Genomic DNA, 22,659 nt, shown 5'->3' on the forward strand with positions numbered 1-22,659 from the left:
AACAGCTCTTCGGAACACTCCCCGTGATAAATGCGGAAGAAGACACACAATGCAGCAACGTCTCTAAGCAACGCTAAGTGATCTAGCTGTCTAACTAACCTAGATCTGGATCATACAAACTTATCGATAGATACGTGTATAGAGAAATCTGAAATAATGTCTTCTGGTCAGGAGAACCACTGCTTGCGTATCAAGTTGCTGGGGGACTGCTACTTTTGCGTGAGCGGTCTACCAGACCAGCGCAGCAACCACGCCTTCTGCTGCGTCAACATGGGCCTGCATATGATCCGGGCCATACGAGATGTACGCTATAACGCTCAGGTAAAAAAAATATATATTAATTATATATTTAAGTACGACATTATAAGACGTTTGAATATTTTTGTTGCATCACTTTACATAATATTATAGTGTAATTGAAATTATTTGTAAGACGATGAAGCTGTTAATATTGATTTAATAGATTGGCAATGACTTTCTTGCTACTTCTCCTCATTAAAGCTCAACCTTTTCCGAAATGGTGTTAAGTGTAAAAAGAAACGAAAACTTTCGACGTTAATAAGTATAATATCCTTGACTTACATGAATAAAGTGATTTTGTTTTGATCTTTTACAAACAGTGTCAAGAAGTTGGCTGCCTATGAACTTTTTTTAAAGGTACCCTAACGGTCTTCTTTCAAATATTGTCCTACAGTGTATGTGTATAAAATGTCTTTCTTCTTTATATAATATTTCTGTCGTATTTTTTTTGCGGCAGCGTCGTGTACAGGGTCGTCTCCTTCCCTCAAATATTGTGCGAAGGGAACGATGGCGGATCCATGCTCAACTCGTGAACGGGTACTGCTTGTGGTGCCAGTTCGATCTGTTATAGTTTATAAATCATTGTATTTTTGGATGCGATTACTAATTATGACAGTAATAACGACCATCATGTTAGAGAAGCATCGTTACACAAACGATAAATTTATGCTCTTTGAAAAATACTATTTTGATTGAAAATAGTGGCCGTTGAGTTTCTTGTATGTTCTTCTCAGGAGCTCTACTTTTTCCGAACACATGGTAGATTCGGTAATTTAAAAGACATATTGAAAGAGACGATTTAAAAGCGGTAAACTTAAGCCTCATTGAATATAGTTTATATGACTTTATACCAAAAATTCCTCAAAAATCATTCGTTGTCCAACACTTATAACAAACAATATTTGTAGGTTGACTTGGACATGCGAATTGGCATACATAGCGGGACAGTACTCTGTGGCGTTCTCGGTCTACTGAAGTGGCAGTTTGATCTGTGGTCGCATGACGTCACGCTAGCTAACCACATGGAGAGTGGTGGATTACCTGGGTATTATGAGATATTTTAATCTAAAACATTTTCATCTAAGTTGAACTCAATAGAATAGCTGTATTAAACGTTGCCCGATTCCTAATATACACTTATATTTTATACAGTATTACTGTTCTATCGAAATTACTAAAAAGACCTAGAAATTGCTTTATTCCCTGTTCGTCGAGTATCACGTAAAAAGTGAAGTAAAAAAAATTGCGTGTGTACAAAGTACACATGTCGGAAGTGAAACCTGCATTGTGCATGAACCTCTAAACTGCATATGAAGTCCTGGTACATGTTGCTAGGATGACACATTATTTCAACCGCTATGAAAGACATTACTAACACCGCTACCATATTTATGTTCTCCTGGTGTCTATGCAGTTGTAAGTCGTGCGTATGACATAAGAATATATTAAGGTATACCTACTCGCATCATACAGAAAAATAAAATAGTATACATATTTCTGTCTCATTCTTTGCCGGCTTCATCCTACACATTTTTGTATTTGTGTCTCTTACCTGTCGTTTTGCATTTTGAAATCACAACGATTCTAAAGAAGTTTCACTTCAAAAAATGGTTATTGTGGATTAAGACATAGACATATACCATCCCGGACTTTTTTGTAGACAATTTTAAGGTGCACAATATGTATTATGAAGTATATTATTTTGATGTATGTCGTAAGGTTTAGCCTGCGCTTGCAATGTGAGCGCAAATGAATGTGTTTATTAACGACATCACATTAGAAACCTCTAAAAATTATTAGTGTTTGTCTACTATATTTTGCATGCATTATACATATAAACCTACCTCTTGAATCACTGTATCAAATCAGGGGACAGACAGCGGAAAGCGACTTTGTTTTGAACTATGAAGATGATGATATATTTAAATAATTTCGCAGTCGAGTACATATATCGGCGTCTACGTTAGAATGTTTAAATGGCGCTTTCGAAGTAGAAGCTGGTGAGGGACAGAGCAGGGATCCATACCTCAAGGAGCTGAACATTAACACGTACCTCATCAAGAGTACGGAACAGCCGAGACGAACTAGGAATAGGTCTAAAATAATGTAAGTCCTACCAACAATAAGCATTACCTGATTTTGAACTGCTTTACAACAAAATTAAAAGTACTTTTGTGGCGATCGATATGTTAATAACAGAGTTATGTTCAATTATTTTCTCTTTTAGTTCTAATTAAACTATAGTGATAAGCATGTACTGTAGTATTAATCATGTTTATGTCGCAGGTATATACTCAAAATGACATTACAATTTCACTAGTGATGTTACAATATAACGGTAGATTGTCAATCGACTTTATTTCTTACAATTTTACGGCCGTTTATTTATCAGTTCGTAAAAGGGCTTTGACATGGCAAGACGAACTGATAAGAAACTCCTACCACATTTTTAAAATCATAAAATAACAAAATTGCTTAGCCTACTTAATATCATATTATGCAATTTTAAGAGGACTGCACTGAACCAGACAAGAACTATGCATTATGATGTTCTAAGCCATGGCCGAATATACTTTACTTAGCCGTATTTGACACTGTTATTATATTGAATATCGTTTTACCCTCAATATTATAATTATATCAAAACTGGGTCCTCTTTATAATCCGTTCATCATATGTTTCCTTTTATTTTTTCTTAAAACCATTCTTCTATTTTTAATTACTGTAATCATGCGAATTACTATAGTGTTAATAGGTTAAGAAAATATTACCGTGTGTTAGTTGAAACTTTTTTGTTTTCGTCAAAACAGAAAGACATCGAGTGCTGCATCGTCTTATCAGAAGCTTTAGATAACAAAGTAGTTTACGTAATTCGTAAGTCGTAACCAGTTTGGGTTTCATATTGAAACGACATGTATCGAACACGACATATTTATAGACGAAATTATGCTCGAAATATAGCACTATGCCGTATTCCACAAACAAGACTAGTAACTCACTAAGATCTATTTCATTTATCGAAATATAAACTAAAACCTGCACTAAAACAAAATAAATAAAAAAAATAATAAAAATGCACAGAACAAAATAAACACACACACAGATGACACGCACACACACATACACAATACAGGAACAGGTATTGTAATTTTAAATGTGTAATCCACTTTTGACCGCATTATTAACTAGCTATGCCTTTATATTTAATTCAACTGTATCGCTGTAAGATTGGTAATCTTACAATAATGAATGAATAAAATTAATGAATAAATAAAAAAATAAATATTCAAATTGTTCTCGTCACAGAGGTCCGGCCGCAGCTCAACAGAACGAATGTCCACCGCGAAGCACCAATGGAAGCGTAGACGAAGAGACCACGACTGACTGGACACCAGAGATGCCCTTTCAAAGTGTATGTTGCTGATAGGATTTATTTACCTGATATTGTGTGTGTATTGTACATAAATAATACAATATTATTACGATCTAAAATAAATTTCACTATTATCTAACTCTACAATAAAAATTAAACTGCGAAATATACTTAATAAACCGCATTAAGGTCGCAATCTGCAGGTAAGGTGCCCAAGAAGGTGGCAACGTTGCCTCTTTGAATTGCCAAACTTAATCTTTGGCAAAAGTGCGTGACAGATCTCGGGTCACCTGTCAAATTTACAATTCGCTTGGACAACTCTTTAATAAGTGTTCGGGCTAAGGGACCCAACGATCCCAAAGTCTCCATCGCAAACGGAAAAAATTAAAACACAATTTGTGTGTTTACTGGAAAGGGGACTAAAAAGAAAGTGTTGGTGGCGAAAACCTGGAACTCGTGGTATGCTGGTTTGTTTTCCCCTTCCATAAAAAATAGCCTGTCCTAAGTGATTACAGAGATGGTTGCAGTAGTAATAGCTTAGGTTTTTACGCACTTTTTAGGGTTCCGTAGCCAAATGGCTAAAAACGGAACTCTTATAGATTCGTCATGTCTGTCTGTTTATCTGTCCGTCCGTATGTCACAGCCACTTTTTTCCAAAACTATAAGAACTATACTGTTGAAACTCGGTAAGTAGATGTATTATGTTGTATGCAGTTTGCATTATGATTTTGCTTGATTACAAAAACAGAAAAAAACAAATATATTTGGGGGTCCAAATATACTTAGAACTGAAACTCAAAATTTTTTTTCATCAAACCCATACATCTATGGATAGGTCGTCAAAATAAATATAATGAAGGTCGTAAAAGATATCGAGGTTTCTATCTTTTATTTCTTAATTAAATAGTTTGCGCGAGACACACTTCCAATGCGGTAAAATGTGCCCCCCCCCCCCCCTGTAACTTCTAAAATACGAGAATGATCAAATAAAACAAATATAAGATACTATGCAAACTTCCACCGAAAATTGATTTGAACGAGATCTAGTAAGTAGATTTTTAATACGTCATAAATCGTTACCGACGGAACCCTTCATGGGTGAGTCCGACTCGCACTTGGCCGCTTTTTCTTAGATGTTGTTTCCGCCATTAAATGCTGCGGTAGATCACCGCTCTACAATAATTATTGCAAATATGTAATATTGTCACATTCTCTCTCTACATACAATTCACTATGACGTATTCTAGAATGTACCTACTTTTATAGCTGAGAAAGTCATATTAATACATTTCATACGTACCTCACAACCAAGGAACTTTTTCCTCAAACTTTTTAAAATGTGGCTCATTTTTTTTACAGTATTTTAATAGCGGTACCGGGGTCATCAGATATCGGCAGCAGAACCGGCGCGAAGACGTCGAGCAATATCACGAGGATGTTGAAATTTCTTCCTTATCAGAGGTGATTTGATTTAATTTTTTATTTAGCAAGTCGACACAACCGCTGTGAATCTTGATTGTGTCCTTTGAGTGCATAAATAGTCTAACAACTATTTCTCTGATATTTTTCTTTCGGACATACGCTCTTCAACAGTTTTTTATGTGTTATAGATTATTTTCATTACTCTTTGATATTAACAAATGAACTAATCGCCTATCCCAAATCAATCAGCTTAAATTGAATTTTAAAGAAAAAAAAGTTTAAGTTTTAGGTTCTTGTGAGACTACTCGTCAATTACATCACTTCAGACATAGTCTCAAAGAAAAATTTAAAGAAATTAATATTATGACTGTTCATTGTCAGTACATTTATGAAAATTTAATATACGTTCACAAAAATCGTCACCTTTTTGCTCTTAATAGTGATTTTCATTATTATAACACTAAAAATAAGTTGCTTGTAACTAATTCTAGTAGGCTTCATAAGATATAATATAATAACTTTAAGGTTAAATGTATACACTTTTATAATAAAGTCCCAGCCACTGTTCAGGCATTATTTATAAATAATCTTCTCTTCTCTCAGAGCGCCATTTGTTTCCCAAGTGGTACTAGAATATTAGAAATAACATCAAAAAGAATTCTAAAGGAATCAAGTTTGAGAAAATAAATGCCTTTTATGACTTTTCCAATTTTCTTGTAGTGAAATTGCTATGCACTTAATTATTTTATGATCATCACTTATAACTTACAGGAAGATGACATCATAAACCACTCAATTGAAGTGAGCAGTAACCGCAAGATGCGCGTGGAGCAGATGCAGCCCTGGTCCCTCCATTTCAGGCGCGGATCCCTCGACGCTCGCTTCCGACAACTAGATGAGAAGACCTTCAAGTCTAACGTGATGTGCTGCCTCGTGCTGTGGCTGTTCATCGTGGCTGTGCAGTACACCATACATTACAAGTAAGATCTCAATTAACGCGTCATATTCGTATGTCAATATAGTTACTGTTAATTAACAACTATTTAATCAAATTACTGTTAATTAAAAAGTGTTTTATTTAAATGTGATAATGGCATTGCCCACAAGTTTTTTTAAGACTTTAAGCATTAATTGGTCAATTAGAAATTATGTAAAACGATTTTTTCTTTCTTTAATAAAAGATGGGGCAAAGGGGCAAAATGATCACGTGATTAACGTGGCGAGGCAACCGTCTACACCCTGGTGTAGGCGGGTGCCTAACCCCTGGCTCAAGAGATAAGTTGCCGGCCTTAAGTTAAGTTGGGAATATGCTCTATGCTTGAATGTCCCTTACCCGTACTGATTCAGGTACAAACCACAGCCGGTAATTTATTCCCCAAAGTGACTGAGTGGGACTAGAAATTTCGCGCAAGACGTGCGGTTTAATGCCAGACAACATGATGCGGGTGGAATTTCTAAACGAAAACCCGTATCAACCCGAACATCGTCTCTAAGTATTCCCGTGATTATGACATAATTTAATGCTTTAGCAGGGGCTTGGAAGTGGAGGACAAACGAGCATATGGTTCATTTTGTGGTAAATGATTACTGCTGCTCATTCTCTCTTGCAATACAGAGGAATCACAGAAGCGTTGGCAACATTTCTAGTACGACGTACGCGTTTTTCTTGACAGTTTTACTTACCTGCAACGTGTGGGTAAATAAAACAGTAAAGGTAGAAAAACTAAAAGAATATCTATCCACTTAGAATTAGTTTGACTTATTATATTTTATTCGAGGACTTTACTGCCCCAATGTGCATCTCTTCGTTGAACTATATGCCCTGCCCACTGCCATTTCACTTTCGCAATCATTTGGGCTATGTCAGTGACTTTGATTCTCTTACAGATCTCTTAATTTCTGAATCGATTTCGCAGAAAAAGTCCGAGCATAGCCCTATCCATTGCCCTCTGAGCGATCATGAGCTTTCTCTTCAGGTCGCTTTCTCTCTCATCGTGGAGATCTCTCTGGGAGGCCTTTGTCTAGCAGTGGACGTCTTCCGACTGATGATGTTGATGATTATATTTTATCATAGCTGCTGTTTCCTGCTGATAATTATGCTGGTGATGACGATACCACTCGCGCTCTCTTTCGTGCTGGTGATGGCAGAGGAGTTTCCTGAAAAGATACCGCGTCTAGCCAACATGTCCGCAGCGCTGAGCGGCTCTCGAGTGAGGAGGAACGTGCATATCTGCTGCTTTGTCACCATCATGTCTATATCAAGGTGAGGATTAATAATAGAACGGAGATAACTGATTTTTAATAACTTATATGATATATTAGACACGGCAGATGTAACATTCAAAGGTCCTCATTATATTTAGATACATTTATTTCATTAAAATATAGATCCTAAATTGTTAAATGTCTGAGTAATTTAAAGTTAGAACCAGAGCCTTACAATACAAGCGTAAAGAAAAAGTTTGCGAGACAGAGAAGAACATATATAACGGAGATACAGCAATATAGGAAAGGTAAGCGAATCTATTGTTACTGTAACCGATTTTGATGGACAGGTCGTAAACAGTCAGCCGCGCTTGACATTAGTTTCTTTAGTAATTTGAATATTAAACCACGAGCTAACGCACACATTGAAAAATCAAAATTGGTCACGCTTTATCCAGCTATCAGGTCATCTATAAGCAAGTATATTCTAACAGCCGTTCTCAATATTCAGTCTATCTCAGGTTGTGGCGTACTTGAGATAAAAATCGTAAATATCGTTGACTTTTCTGTCCTAATAAACTTATCGACAGTAACTCACCTTATCCGTACACGCTGTACTGTCTGTCAATGGGATAGAAGTTTGTATGGAAATTTCAATTCACGCATCCCAATATAAGGCGATAAGAATGACTTATCGGATATATTGGAACAGCTTCAGATTATTGATAGCTAATTACTGACAGTAGATGGTAGTAATTTATCTCTATCTGTAGAAAGTATATTGGTTTAGTCTATGATTTGCACGTTTAAGCACATGCTATTTGCATGTGTCATAATTATAAAAAGTATTCAAAATTTATGTTGTATACGAAAGTTTAATATTTATTCGAGAGTAAAATGTTTGCGTATAGAAACAAGAGGTAGCAAAAGTTGCTAAGAAAGTAATTATACGCTACTTACATTTTTACATTTTTAAGTACATATCGACTATCGATACCTCGCTTCCAAAGTGTAACAGGTCTGAAATTAAGTTTGAGAAAAGTATGAGAAAAATGTTCAATAAACGATAACCCATCATCACCACAGAGAAACATGTCGATAAGTGAATGCAGTTTAATTGTTACTTCCAAATTTCTTCATAAGTCTAGAATACATCCATTTCAAACAGGAACAGCTCGTTTTATTCTTTTGTAACCTTTTTCTGAATTGCTACTCTTTGGAACTGAGGTATTGATATATTTTTTCATTTCATAATGGAACTTCCGAAATGGATAACTCAACTTGTTCTAGCACAACTAAATTATATATCTGCCCTCCATCATTTCCTCACCTGGGAGACGAGTCAGAGAGTGAATCACCAGACAGTGAGGAGCGGCAGGGCGAGTGCTATCGTCCCGAGTACGTGGTGTTTACTTGGATCCTGTGCCTCGTCGCGCTCACGTCCATCCTTAAGCTGTACTACCTCATCAAAACGTGTCTGGCCATCGCTAGCGTTGCCTTCTACTCCGTGCTTTTGTACTTCTACTACAATGTGTACTACTTTGATTCTACTAACAGTAACACGTGAGTACCTTATTTTTTTAATTCAAATTATAATTTTTTTATTCAAAATCGAATCCAAAATCACTAATTAATCGTCAAAAACTATCACCAATTCGAAATAGTATGCCTCAGACCTGAGATCAATAAATTTCGTTACAATATATGTTATATCTTACAATAATGATACATAATTAAATAGTTTGAGAGTGTTTGCTCCGTTCTCACTCTATGGTATCATTAAGAAAATCATTTATTGCTTTTTATTTTAGCTTCACCTATTTTATTGTTTGAAACCGACTCATTTGGACGCGATTTTGACCCACTAGGGCCAGATATCGTTCAAACTTCTTAGATTTTTTGAGGACCGATGACAATACATAATTGATAAAATTAATCCATTTTTCATTTTGCAAATGTAACAGTAACCTATTCCACACAAACGTATTTTAAGATGGTTTTTAAATTTCAAATCACTTGTTTTGTACATTTTCTGTAAGATTTTTTTTTCTGAAACTAACTTTTTACATTAACTAACTAACAATACATTTTTTTCTTCATAAAACCCAATATTCTTCAAGCTGATTAGATTGCTGAGGTGCTCAGTTCCTCAACTGATCATGTCATAATCGTTAATAATGGTTTTGAATAAGCACAACAAATAGAAATGACCGCTAACATATTTTACAGACAGCTACCATTCTACGTTCAAATGATGATCCTGATGTTGATGTTCCTGATCATCGTGGTGTACCACGCCCGCCTGGTGGAAGTGACGTCACGCCTGGACTTTCTCTGGAACCTGCAGGCGGAGACAGACCTGCGGGAGATGAAAGAAACGCAACGAATGAATCGATACCTCCTTAAGCATATCTTGCCCGATCACGCTGTCAATCACTTTCTATGCAAAGATCGATGTCCCGATGTATGTTTGTTACCTTTTTCTTACCATTTTTTAAGCCTGACATTGTAATATCATGACTCCAGCAATTGTAAAAACAACTACTGTGATTTTTGGACTTGTAATAATTATTGTTTTTAATCATTTATCTTTAATTTAATACAATTTCTCTTCTATCTTCTCTGTACTTCTAATATATATATGAATAAATATCGTTTATTTCAGGAGTTGTACTCGCAATGGCGTGACGAAGTTGGCGTGATGTTTGCAGGGATCCCGAACTTCCACGAGTTCTATTCCGAGCAGAAGGCGGTCGACTGCATGCGGCTGCTCAACGAAATCATTTGTAATGTCCATAATTCAAACTGTGACTATACATGCACTTATTTACTAATTTTCCCAAAACTGGGAGAACCATTAGCTTTATAGCATGATAATACCTAGTGTTGCCGTAAATACTGAAACAAAGAAAAACAGAATTTTTCTATTGCAAATAACATTTATTACTTTTACAGCTTTTTTATTGTCAGTTTAATACATAAATATAAAACAATTTCAAATATAAAAAGCTTATTCGAAGTGTTGCATTGGCTGCAATACAGTCCTTAACAACGTTTAAAACATTGAGGCCAGTTATCAATAGAAGCACGACTCTTTCCATCGGAAAATTCTTCACTGCCAATCGTACGGATTGAGCCGTAATCCAGCGAATTGAGATCGGGACTAGACGTCGGCCAGTCTTCAGCTCTGATGAAGTACGAAACGTTGGTTTCCAACCGACCGAGACCGAGTACGTAGACCGAGATTTATGACCCGGAGCTGAGTCTTGCTGGAAGGACCATTCTTTGTTAATGAACATGGTGTTGTTAAGGGGCTTCACTACCTTCTCAAGGATACCATCCTTGATACACTTGTACCGATGTTTGCTAACTTTTTCACAAAAGTATCACTCCTTCATATTTATTACTACCAAACCATCACTAAAGTCAGATAGGGCCCAAGTTGCACTCTGTCGACTAATTGGGAGGCTTCCTTAGAGCTTTTAGCATAAAAACGGTCATTTTGTTTGTTAAAATGTTGCTAAATTGTAAAAAAAATCTCATCCGTAAACAAAAATTTTCTGTGACCTCCCTTTGCGTAACGCTTCAGTATTTGTTTCGATTTTACCACCCTATTCTTTTTTAAATAATCAGTTAAGAAATGACCAGTGCTTCTCTTAAAAGCTGCGAATCCTAAGTCATCTTTTAAATAAGTGACATGGTTCTAAGTGTTATCTTCATCTCCCGAGATAATTTGCTTTTCTAAAAAGATCTTTTGCTTTCGGACAGGATTTCTTCGAATTCTTACCCTTATTGCTTTGATCACCTTTTTTGTACGAACACTACGTGAACGGCCAGATCTTTATCTGTCACAAACAGAGGAGGTCTCATTGTAATTATCAATAGCCCGGTACACAAACATTTTACTAATACCAAGCGTATGGAGAGTTTCAAAACATGCATTTTGCTCCATACCTACTTTTTTCGGTTCTTTGTTAAATCTTGCAGCAGTTAATAGTCATTCTTCAAATAATTGATTGCCAGGTTGTGTTTCCTTCCATTCTATAAATGAAAAAAAAAAATAGCAATTTATGACATAATTGGAATATGTAACTAAAATTATATACTTAGGTAATAAATTTTTTTAGTAATGCTCAATCATCAAAATAGTAAGGAGTTTAAAAGATACCAAAATAAATATACCTATAAAGCCCGTATATACCGCACCAAGGGAGGCAAAAGTAGGAAGACGAGAATAAAACAATAATATATGTATGAACCATATTGTGATACAATTCGAATAACAGGGTACTTGTACAAATAATATTCTCCTCATGTCTTTCAGTTGACTTCGACAAGCTCCTCATGCAGCCACGGTTTAAGAGTATTGAGAAAATAAAGACCATTGGTGCAACCTACATGGCAGCTTCTGGACTAAATCCTGATCACAAGGCAAGTACGAGTATTAATAACAGTCTGTCGATATCATCAAAAGTCAGTTGAATTTTCATTCAGATGTCTCTTTTTCGCTTAAGATCATTGTGTTAAAGACAGTGATTAACTGTAGATTCTTTGACAATGAATTTTTTGGGATTGGCCAGAGTATAATGCCGATAATTAAGCAGTCCTAGCACTAAATACCGCCCATATCAAAAGAGTTGCAGTTCTTTAATATATTATGGCTAGATTATGGGTGCGACACAGCGGCGCCTTTTTCTGCCGTGAAGTAGTAATGTGTAAGTAGTATTGGGTTTCGGGCTAAAGTGCACCGTAGCTAGTGAAATTTCTGGGCAAAAGAGACTTAACAACTCAAAGTCTCATGGTGGCCAGCGCAAGAGTAGTGCCGTTCAGAATTTTTGGGTTTTTAATAATCTTGAGTGACAGCTGAACGTCCTGCTCGTCTCGTCCTTAATTGTCCTAAAAAAATGCTGATATAGAAATGATAATTTTTTCCAGAAAGGCGACGACGACTGCGAACATTTGTGCGCGCTGGTCGACTATGCGTTCGCGCTGAGGGAGTCTTTAGACGAGATCAACAAGCACAGCTTCAACAAGTTTCGCCTAAGAGTTGGTGAGGTTACGTTGAAATTTAAAGTATAAGAGTACCAACGCACTCAGCGACCGATCGCGGCCTTGTCGGCGGCCACTGTTCGCTCTCTACGTACGATAGCAAGCGGTTGCTTTAAAATCTCAGAAATCACTAGCCCTCGCGACTTATCGACCGCAGACAGACATGATAGCTAGTGAATACGAAACCTTAAATAGTTAATTTCACGATAATACCTACTTTTTGTCACTTTTTTCTTTTATTCACATGCTGCAGGTGAAATGATCTCATTGTATAGAAATAAGAACTATAAGAATTTTTTGACAGTCCTTTCTTGAATGCCCTAATGACAGCGAGACTGAAACATGTGAAAATCTAAGAGGTTATAAGGATCAGTGGGAATTTCTGGATATATTAGGTCCCAACCAAACCATCTCAATATTTGCTGAGTGGCTCGATATATCTAAATTCGGCATTTTCTTCTCGAGTCCCAACAACAATTTGCAATGATGCAAAGAGTCCGAATGATTTATTTGCCTGGTGGTAAAAGTTCATAATGAACGGTGATGTTCCAGTATAACCTCGACCTTATAAGGATAATAAGAACGAAGCACACTCAATATAGTATAAGATCATATGAAACGATTAACTAACACTTCTGAATTCTTCATGTCGCTAGAGCTTGGCCAGTGAAAGTTTGCACTTAAAAAAAGAGGTAAATTTAAAAAATGAAAAAAAAAAAAAAAAAATCTTCTGCATATCAATGATAAGTTGGTCACCTATAACATACATTGCCAGAAGGCCATGGCCAGGCCATTCTATCGAGTCCTCTCTTCAGAAAGTCGCGGAAAGGGGCTAAATTGGACAAGGTTCAAAAAAACGTAAGTAGGAAAAATGGAAAGGTTAGATTAGAGACCCTGCTTTATCTTCGTTTAAATCATCAATGTACGCAAATAAACGTGGTAAACGTAAAGCAAGAGGTAATAACTCATCAGTCATCGGCTAGATCACTTGGTATTGCGTAGGGATGTCGCTTCATTGTGTGTCTTCGCATTTATCACGGAAAGAGTTCCGAAGAGCTGTTTCACCTGATTCCTGCCCCCGAATTCCATCTTCGCACGACACGCCACAATCGGATATCATCCCCACCATCTGCATGTGTAGCGTTCCTCCACAGTGCGGTTTTCATTCAACTTTCTTCCACGTGAATGCTGCGGAATGAGGTTGCTGTTTGTGCGGTCTTTCTGTTGTTTGTGTTCAAAAAAAGCGCGTAGTTTTCTCAAAGACCGGCAACGCACCTGTTATTCGTCTTGTGTTGCAAGAGAATGTGGGTGGCGGTGATCTTTTGTCCTCCTCCTCATCCCTTCCATAAAAAAGACAGCAACCCATTAACGGCAAGATTATCAACTTATGCATATTTTCAGGCATTAGTTGCGGTCCACTGGTGGGTGGTGTGATCGGCGCTCGCAAGCCTGTTTACGACATCTGGGGCAACACCGTCAACGAGGCTTCTCGTATGGAGTCCACCGGCGCTATGGACAGGATCCAGGTCACCAAATACACTAAACAGGTAACCCAAACGTCAAAACATGCGTGCTCTTGAACAGAGAGAGGCTGATTGAATTTTTGGAACGTGTACCTAAACATCAGAAGACATGCTGCGCTAATTTATATGCAAGCACAAAAAAAGACTAGTAAAAGAACTAGAGAAATACAGTATTTTAAGTGAAAGGCTGAGTGAAAGGTTTTGTGATAGAAATATAAAGCCGAGCAGTTTAAACGCTTTATTAATAATATTATTAATGTGTATATTAAAATGCATCTTAGAATCTAGAATAATTCCTCGAGATCTCTGCTTTCCCCTTAAAGACTTACACTACCTAGATTAATTAATAAACCTTAATTGAAGATTATCTTATTCTATGTCCTTGTGAATGAGATGACATGAAATTCTTGAAGGTACATGTTGTGAATATTTGTCGTGTAATAATCATTTAATTAATTTAGATCATATTTTAAATGCAGACAGTTAACTAAGTTTGTAATAATTTTAAAATACTGTGTCATCAGCGTAGAGCAAATGACAAGATTCATAAAAACGTGATCAATATCGTTTATATATAGAGAAAAGTAAAGGACCCAAATGAGAACCCTGAGAAACTCCGGAGGTAACATTAAGAAAATTTGAAATTTAACCTCTTAATGCAACTGCTTGACTTCGATTACTAATGTATGATTTAATCCACCTTAGAAGGTCGCCGTGTGAACCGAAACCGAATGAAGATAATTTCATTATGAAGATGTTATGATTTATTTTGTCATATGCTTTGGAAAAGTCTGTATATACAACGTCAACTTGACATCCAGCATCTAGTGTGTTTAGAATAAGATCTGTAAAACAAACTAAATTGGTATCTACACTCCTACCTCGAAAGAAGCTGTGTTGTTGTGGAGAAATGTGATGTTTAACTGCTTCAGCTAATTGGTCAGTAACAATTTTTTCCAGTGTTTTGGCTAGTGAGGATAATTTAGAAATACCTCGATAATTTGTAACTAGTTAAGTATCGCCATTTTTAGGGGTAATTTATGCCTGTTTCCAAATTTTAGGAAACACACCTCAAGTAATAGTTTTTTGTAAAATAATAAATATGGGAATGGATAATGCTTATGCACATTTCTTTAATAATAAAGGATGAATCTCATCATACTCTGCACCTTTATAGCCATTTATGTTTTGTAAGTATTTGTAAACTAAATTAGGAGTAAGGTTTATTAATAGATGTTGATGAAGTTGTTTATTAAAATTATTAAATACTCATCGCATATTTTTTTCATCTTTATTAACCTCATTGCTCAACCCACGAGTAAAGTATCCGTTTATAAGTTTAGTTCTTTTTTATTGGTAGAAAAATAACATCACTTGTTTTGGAACAGATACTAGAGCGCTGTGGGTACGGTGTTGAGGCCCGCGGTGCAGTGGCAGTGAAGGGCAAAGGTCGCATGGAGACGTGGTGGGTGACGCGAGCACGCATCGCGCGAGTGTCTGCGAACAACGCCGCGCCCGCCGCGCGCTCGCTTGTGTCGCTAGTGTACAGCATGCTGCAGGCTCGGCGCCGCATCTACACGCACCCGCTCGACACCCAGCGTGAGTACAGTGACGCGAGTGTCCACTCGCTTGTGTCGCTAGTGTACAGCATGCTGCAGGCTCGGCGCCGCATCTACACGCACCCGCTCGACACCCAGCGTGAGTACAGTGACGCGAGTGTCCACTCGCTTGTGTCGCTAGTGTACAGCATGCTGCAGGCTCGGCGCCGCATCTACACGCACCCGCTCGACACCCAGCGTGAGTACAGTGACGCGAGTGTCCACTCGCTTGTGTCGCTAGTGTACAGCATGCTGCAGGCTCGGCGCCGCATCTACACGCACCCGCTCGACACCCAGCGTGAGTACAGTGACGCGAGTGTCCACTCGCTTGTGTCGCTAGTGTACAGCATGCTGCAGGCTCGGCGCCGCATCTACACGCACCCGCTCGACACCCAGCGTGAGTACAGTGACGCGAGTGTCCACTCGCTTGTGTCGCTAGTGTACAGCATGCTGCAGGCTCGGCGCCGCATCTACACGCACCCGCTCGACACCCAGCGTGAGTACAGTGACGCGAGTGTCCACTCGCTTGTGTCGCTAGTGTACAGCATGCTGCAGGCTCGGCGCCGCATCTACACGCACCCGCTCGACACCGAATACCAAATTTCATGAGTTGCGATAAAACTTATTTTTTTTTTCTGAGTATTGCAATTAACTACAACCAAATACGATAGATTATGCTAAATAAATTTGCATGATGATATATCAATGCACAGCATAAAAAGACGCTTATTGTGAATACAGCGGGCAGTGACGTGGAGGGAGCGGGCACAAACGCGGACGTCGTGCGGCGACGAGCAACCAGAGCGTTCAGCGGACGACTACCGAACCTCAGGCGGGCGCACACCAGGCACGAACACACCACGTCGTAAGTGACGCTCATTTTGCTCCTATCATTAATATTAATAATATCCTCTAATAGACAATCATATATATTTTAAATTTTTATGGCAAGGATTGAGAAAGGAATGCTGAAATGGTTTCGACACTTGAGCGAATGAGTGAAGAAAGAATGACTTATCAAATGAGGCAAGTGTGAGTGTGCAAGTTAGTCGCGGGAGACCTCTAGAAAAAAGGAAAGGTCCGAAGCACCCAGAAGCGGCGTGCATGTATGAAAAGAGTAATGAATGTAGAAAAAGCGCGTGAGGTTTGTAAGGATAAAATCAATTGGCATTGTGTTGTCTTTGTCTACCCCGACGGGTAACAGGCTTGAGTGTGTGTGTGTGCGTGTGTGTATTTCCGATTGGTTGATCGGTCAATGAATGAAGTGATATATTTTTGAAATGTACAGTACTTTGCATCGTGGTCTCGTAGAGCTATGTTTAATCAAGCCATCATTATCGTTAAAGTCCGTTCTAATTGAACATCTGCTTATACCTTTATTCATTAAAACTCAGATTGATTACTATGAGCATTCCCAATCACGTGGTTTTACACTAAAATAAAGTATCCCGCCATTGACGAACAAAAAGCACCTTACAGTCTTACAGTCACGCAAAAAAAAATCTGAATGAGAGTGTTCAGCGAAAAACTGTCCAAATAACAGCATATCCAAACTTAAAAAGGATGGAGTATCGTTTTTGAGGTACGTGTCACTTAAAATTAACAAAATTACGTTGCTAACTTGGCATTTTTAATCATTTGCTAAATAACGAAATGTGCGAAAGAGACATTCGTCTCTTTAAATGAAAAGACGTCCGTCTCTTTCGCTTCTTATGAGCGTATACAACAGACTTTGAACAATACTGCCACGAAATAAGGTGTTAACATGAATGAATATTTTAATGTTATATGTATAATTTAATGTATACGTATGTTCAACATCGCTTGGACGTTTATGATTACCTTTTAATAGGCGATTGTGAGTCTTGTTGTTTAAAGTACGTCAATACAACCCGCACTTAATTTCATTACCAGTAATAATTCAAAATAAATCCTAATAAAATGCATATGAAAACAGGAATGGCAATGACGTAGAGCTGGCAATCCGGCCGCACTCCGGCAGCATGGTCGCGCGCAGACCGGACATGGCACCATCTATGCTAGGCAGCATCTCGGCTCCTCACACCCCCACAATTCCTCACGTGTTCCCCGACAAAATGTTCACCACCGCCAAACTCGGCATAGGCGCGCGGCTTAAAGCCGCCAGCTTCTCCTACCGAACCCGGCCTACCAGACTGCCAAAACCAGATGATAAAGGATTATCGAATGGCGCACCCGGTTCTTTCCGGTTTCGGTCAGTCACAACCGGCTCGTTCTTCAGAGCTAGGAATAAGGAGAGGAGAAAAGAATTAAATGAAAGGGAAAATGGAGACGCGCCAATTACAACTCGTATGTAGTATTATATTGATTAATTGTAATTTCACTCAGATAACTGCTTTACCATAAGGTAGGTACAACAAGATAAGGTATGAACAATTTCTTGATAAGGAAATCATTGTACTACAATAAACCCTTGTATGTCAATCAAGGAAACGGTTACGTTCAGTAGGTGTAAGATAGTACTTAAATAGTTTGTCTATTATGTATTGCTAGTAGTGACCTATCTATACTAAAAAAAAGTACTTATACATTATTTATTAGTTAAGTCAACCTTAGCATTTACGTAAATCAGCTTTATTTATTAACCAAAAGTTTTTATATTTAATGTTTTATTTTGTTCGTACCATTGATGTTTGTATTAATCATTTTATTAATAGTTTTATCATACTTAGGTACTAGTTTTTTTGTAAACAATTTTTAAGAAGAGTTATTAATTCATTTAAGTCAAAGACAATTAGATATAGTACTTAATTAGTTAACTCGCACAATTCATAATTATTATAATGCGAAGCACAATTGTTATTCATCAATATTTGTAAGTTCTAGGTGTGTTAAGATATTTGTTCCTTTTTAGTATGTAGTTTGTTGCCAAAGTTTTTATAGTCTTTTTTAGTTAAGTTTATAAGGGGATGTCTTAATGCGCTAAAATAGTCTTCCACTTAAGGGATTGTATATAATAATGTAGATATATCAGTAAATTATGCTTTAGTTTTTTTTTGCACTACAATAATACACTCTTTTGCAAAAAGAACGGGCACCAGGTAAATAACCAGTTCACTTTTTCACTGTCATCTTCAGATTATTTTATAATTCTAAGAAGCTTGTACTACCATAATACTCTAAATAAATAAGCAAAAAGTAGTTTTTGTCAATTTCTTCACTACATTTCGATAGAATTAATGAAAAATTATCCTAGAATCTAAAACAGTTAGTTACGTATATAGATACGTCATCATTAAATAAAAAAGCAGGCTAAAAATTTAAGTTTTTTAACCGACTTCAAAAAAGGAGGAGGTTCTCAATTCGTCGGATTTTATTTGTTACTTCAAAACATTCGACTGGATGAACCGATTTTGATAATTCTTTTTTTATTTGAAAGCTGGTGCTTCCCGTTGTGTGATACAATTTGGTCCAGATCTGACAATGGCATCCATGAGAAAACGATAAAAGTCTTAACTTTGCTATACATACGTATAGCAAATTGAAAGATAAATTAACGAATAACTAAATATCGCGCCAACCGATTTCGATGATTCTTTTTATATTGGAAAGGATATATACTTCAAGATATTTTGGTTAGGTTCTGATTACGGAATCCATGACAAAGAAACGGAACTCTTCAATTTTTTATCAACTCCCAATCTGCAAATATTTAGATAAATTGTTAGTTAGTGTACTTCAAATTCACTAAAACTCAAAAAATAAAAAATATTTTAACAAAAAAACAACCGACTACAAAAACACTGTTCCCAAACAATAGATATAATATGCACTAAAAAGTATAAAAATAATTGCGTATTTTTATACAATTTAATTAATTAATCTTATTCTAGTTACGATTATTGTAATTTTTGGAGTCGGTGTCATCCAAGATAGGTTTGTTACTACATACATAGTTATAGGTGAGATGTGCTTGAGTCGTGAGGAGGCGAGAGGCGAGAGAGGGTCGCGGCGGAAGGACTCCGATTCCAAAAATAACAATAATCGTAAGTAGAATTAGATTAATTAATAAGATTGTAACTATAAAACTACGCAATTATTTTTATACTTTTTAATGCATATTATATCTATTGTTTTGGAATTTTTGAAGTCGGTTGTTTTTTGTTAAAATATTTTTTTTAACATAAAAAAAGGAAAAGTTTAATACTGAGTGTGGCCCCCACATGCTAAAATAACAGCTTATGTTCGTCCGAGTATGCTATCGGTGCTATTCTTACTTGTTTCTTATTTTTTTTATTTTTATTTATGTATTCTTGTGGAATATACTCCGGCCGTTAGAGTTAATGCTAACTATCAACGATTCCCGCCACGATACGCAATTAACTGCAATTTTTGTGTTAAAGTCAGACTGTCTTAAATTTGAATTTGGAATAAACTTTTTTATGCACCACAACACTTCATAAATGTGCCAGTAATATTCTCAAATGATTAAAACCTCTTTTGATATTTTCTAAAGGGACGCAAAAAATTTAAACAACCCGTTTTTTTGGCAAATGAGTTTATAATTTATGATAATTCTAAAGCTCTTTATTGATGTTTCATTTGTATATAAATTAGGTATTTTAGTCATAAAATACAATCCGCTGATAGAACCCAGTACTTATACTGGTCTCTGTCTCGAAATTTGAAATTTACTGAAATTATTATGATAGATCTGCCAGTGAGATTACGGGTATATCACTAACCAGTATGACTCACAAATTTATTATTACATACAAAGTCACTGGTAGAAACTTATACAAAACAGATAAAGTGTAAAATGTGAATAACGAGAAACTAATAAACAAAATGAAACAAACTCGTCAAGAAAGTATTGTTTGTTATATTAACGTAACGTTTACGTAAGTAAAAAAAAGTAGTAGGTACCTTTATACCCAAGTATTAATATCCTTCAAATTAAAACAGATTTCTGAGAACTGTTATCTCTAACAGGCTAGACAACTTCACTCAAGATCTTTATAGAGACTGCTATATCACCTTCTTGTACCGACAACCACTATCTTGTAACTTGGACCACCGCCTTAAATCCGGAATGCAGCCATGGCTCGCTTATCATAATGATTCAAGTGACGATTGTCTTATGAGGATTCTATAGGACATTAAACGAAAATAATTATATTTTTTAAAACTAAAGTTTTTAAACTAACTAAACTAACGAACGAAGTATTACTATAATATAAAAAAGTATATAAAAGTTTTGAATGTTTTGTATTTCAATTTTTGTGTAGAGCTACCTAACTCCTAGCTGGATAATTATTTTGGAATAAAATTTACTCAATTGTACCTATAGGGAATTTAATTTTCTAGACACTGAAGCAACATTATTTGAAAAAAAATTCTAGTTATTGATAAATGAACAAAAACTACAGAAGTCACCATACAACAGCGCTCGTTTCCTCAATGGCGCGCGCTAATCTATATGAAACGAAATTGTATTTTTGTTTTGCCATAAAAATCCTCATTATGAGAAATTAAGTTTTATAAGAACAAAATTAAGTAGAATACCGTGCCATCTGTATATATATATTTTGAAATGTTAAGGATGGTCTCTGTTAATTAAGTAATTGAAACCAGGGCTACCATCCGTCCGGATATTTCCGGACTTTTAGAATCAAAATTTAAACAAGATCAACAGTCCGGACATTTATTAAAGAATATGTCATTTTTATCAAAAATGTCGGGATTATTCAAATTACTTAATGGCAACCCTAAGCAAAACTGATCTCAATGTAGCATTATGAAAAGATTCATAGACGTAGCAATTGATAGTCAATTTGGATCTTATTGTATTTTATATTGATGTTCTGTGTCATACTATTTGTATAACAATATTTTATTAAATCGTAGTTAGATGTGCAATATAATGCATTAATGATGAGATGACGTTGTTTTATTTATTCACTAGATTCCGCCTGAAATGTTGCCGCTATAGAACCTACAATATTACCTATTTAGGTAATATTCTAGGTTATTGCTCGAACCCAAGTCCAACCCCACATGGAGTATTGTTGACATCTCTGGTATGACATAACCCGGGTTATTACTGAGTGATGCTCGAACCTAACCTCTATGAACAGCTAGATTACTTGGCGTTCCTTAGAGACGTCGCTTCATTGCGTGTCTTATCATGTTGTGTATTATCATGGGAAGTGTTCCAAAGAACTGTTTGACCTGATTCCTGCCGCCAAATTACACCTTCGCACGACACGCCACAAATTTAGATATCATCCCCACCATCTGGTTGTGTGGCGGTCCTCCACAGTGCGGTTTTCAAGGAGCTTACTTCCACATACTACAAAGCTATGGAATGAGCTTCTTTGTGCAGTGTTTCCGGGGCGATACGACATGGGTATCAAAAAAGCGCGTACACCTTCCTTAAAGGCCGGCTTCTGCGATTCCTCTGGTGTTGCAAGAGAACGTGGGGGTGCTGATCAATTAACATCAGGTGACCAGCTGTACCTCTTCATCCATGAAAAAAAGAAAAAACAGCCTATTTAGTACCCACTAAAGGGGACCCAATATCTAACAGCTTAACACTTACCTATAAAGTATTTACTACACGTATATTAACACACACGCAGAACAAACAACTGTTTGCCAAGCGAATGTTTCACCTGGATGGGCATTAGAACTTTAACAACCACAAAGAAGAGCTTTAACAGAAATGGCATTACATCTTATGCCTGCTAGCAATAATTATAAAGAAATTAATGAAATGAATGTTGATAACAAATCCCCATAGTGAATATAAAGTATGGTATAATATATGTCACAGATTGAGAGAAAACAAATTCTTCTTATCAGAACTCCGATGCGCTAAAGGCAAACATGGTGGCACCTAGGTTACAAGGATGTTTTAAAAAGACACAAAAAGGTACAATATAGACCCCTCTCAGTGGGAGATGAAAGCGACAGAGCGACCTGAACGGCCACGTCTCATACACCAGCAGGTTAACATCTTTGAAGAAAACGTGACGAAATTAAGGCCCGTCTACCTGCGGCCATAACATTCAATTATGAATGTTGGTGGGGTACTCACGTTCCACAAATGCACTCGGTCCTTTTAAAGAAAGTCGGATACGCTAACCAGAGATCACACCAAAGGTAAGATATAATCATTACCTAACTGATATAAATTATATAATGTTTT

General features: G+C 36.7%; 1 protein-coding gene across 1 annotated transcript in view; it reads left to right on the forward strand.

The window, feature by feature from the left end:
• The window catches only part of LOC126979377 (adenylyl cyclase 78C-like), a 109,367-nt gene extending 87,986 nt beyond the window's left edge, over nucleotides 1–21,381 (forward strand). The window contains exons 12-27 of the mRNA XM_050828631.1: nucleotides 172–321; nucleotides 1,209–1,345; nucleotides 2,239–2,406; nucleotides 3,607–3,712; nucleotides 5,033–5,134; nucleotides 5,867–6,075; nucleotides 7,170–7,358; nucleotides 8,591–8,863; nucleotides 9,530–9,764; nucleotides 9,966–10,086; nucleotides 11,625–11,735; nucleotides 12,240–12,350; nucleotides 13,751–13,896; nucleotides 15,261–15,471; nucleotides 16,212–16,335; nucleotides 17,428–21,381. Coding sequence (XP_050684588.1) covers nucleotides 172–321; nucleotides 1,209–1,345; nucleotides 2,239–2,406; nucleotides 3,607–3,712; nucleotides 5,033–5,134; nucleotides 5,867–6,075; nucleotides 7,170–7,358; nucleotides 8,591–8,863; nucleotides 9,530–9,764; nucleotides 9,966–10,086; nucleotides 11,625–11,735; nucleotides 12,240–12,350; nucleotides 13,751–13,896; nucleotides 15,261–15,471; nucleotides 16,212–16,335; nucleotides 17,428–17,806 — 2,772 coding nt within the window. The 3' untranslated portion in view covers nucleotides 17,807–21,381. The remainder of the gene's footprint in view (nucleotides 1–171; nucleotides 322–1,208; nucleotides 1,346–2,238; nucleotides 2,407–3,606; nucleotides 3,713–5,032; nucleotides 5,135–5,866; nucleotides 6,076–7,169; nucleotides 7,359–8,590; nucleotides 8,864–9,529; nucleotides 9,765–9,965; nucleotides 10,087–11,624; nucleotides 11,736–12,239; nucleotides 12,351–13,750; nucleotides 13,897–15,260; nucleotides 15,472–16,211; nucleotides 16,336–17,427) is intronic.
• Nucleotides 21,382–22,659: the final 1,278 nt, after the last annotated feature.

Source organism: Leptidea sinapis, chromosome 3 (assembly GCF_905404315.1).
Source record: "Leptidea sinapis chromosome 3, ilLepSina1.1, whole genome shotgun sequence".
Lineage (NCBI taxonomy): Eukaryota > Metazoa > Arthropoda > Insecta > Lepidoptera > Pieridae > Leptidea > Leptidea sinapis.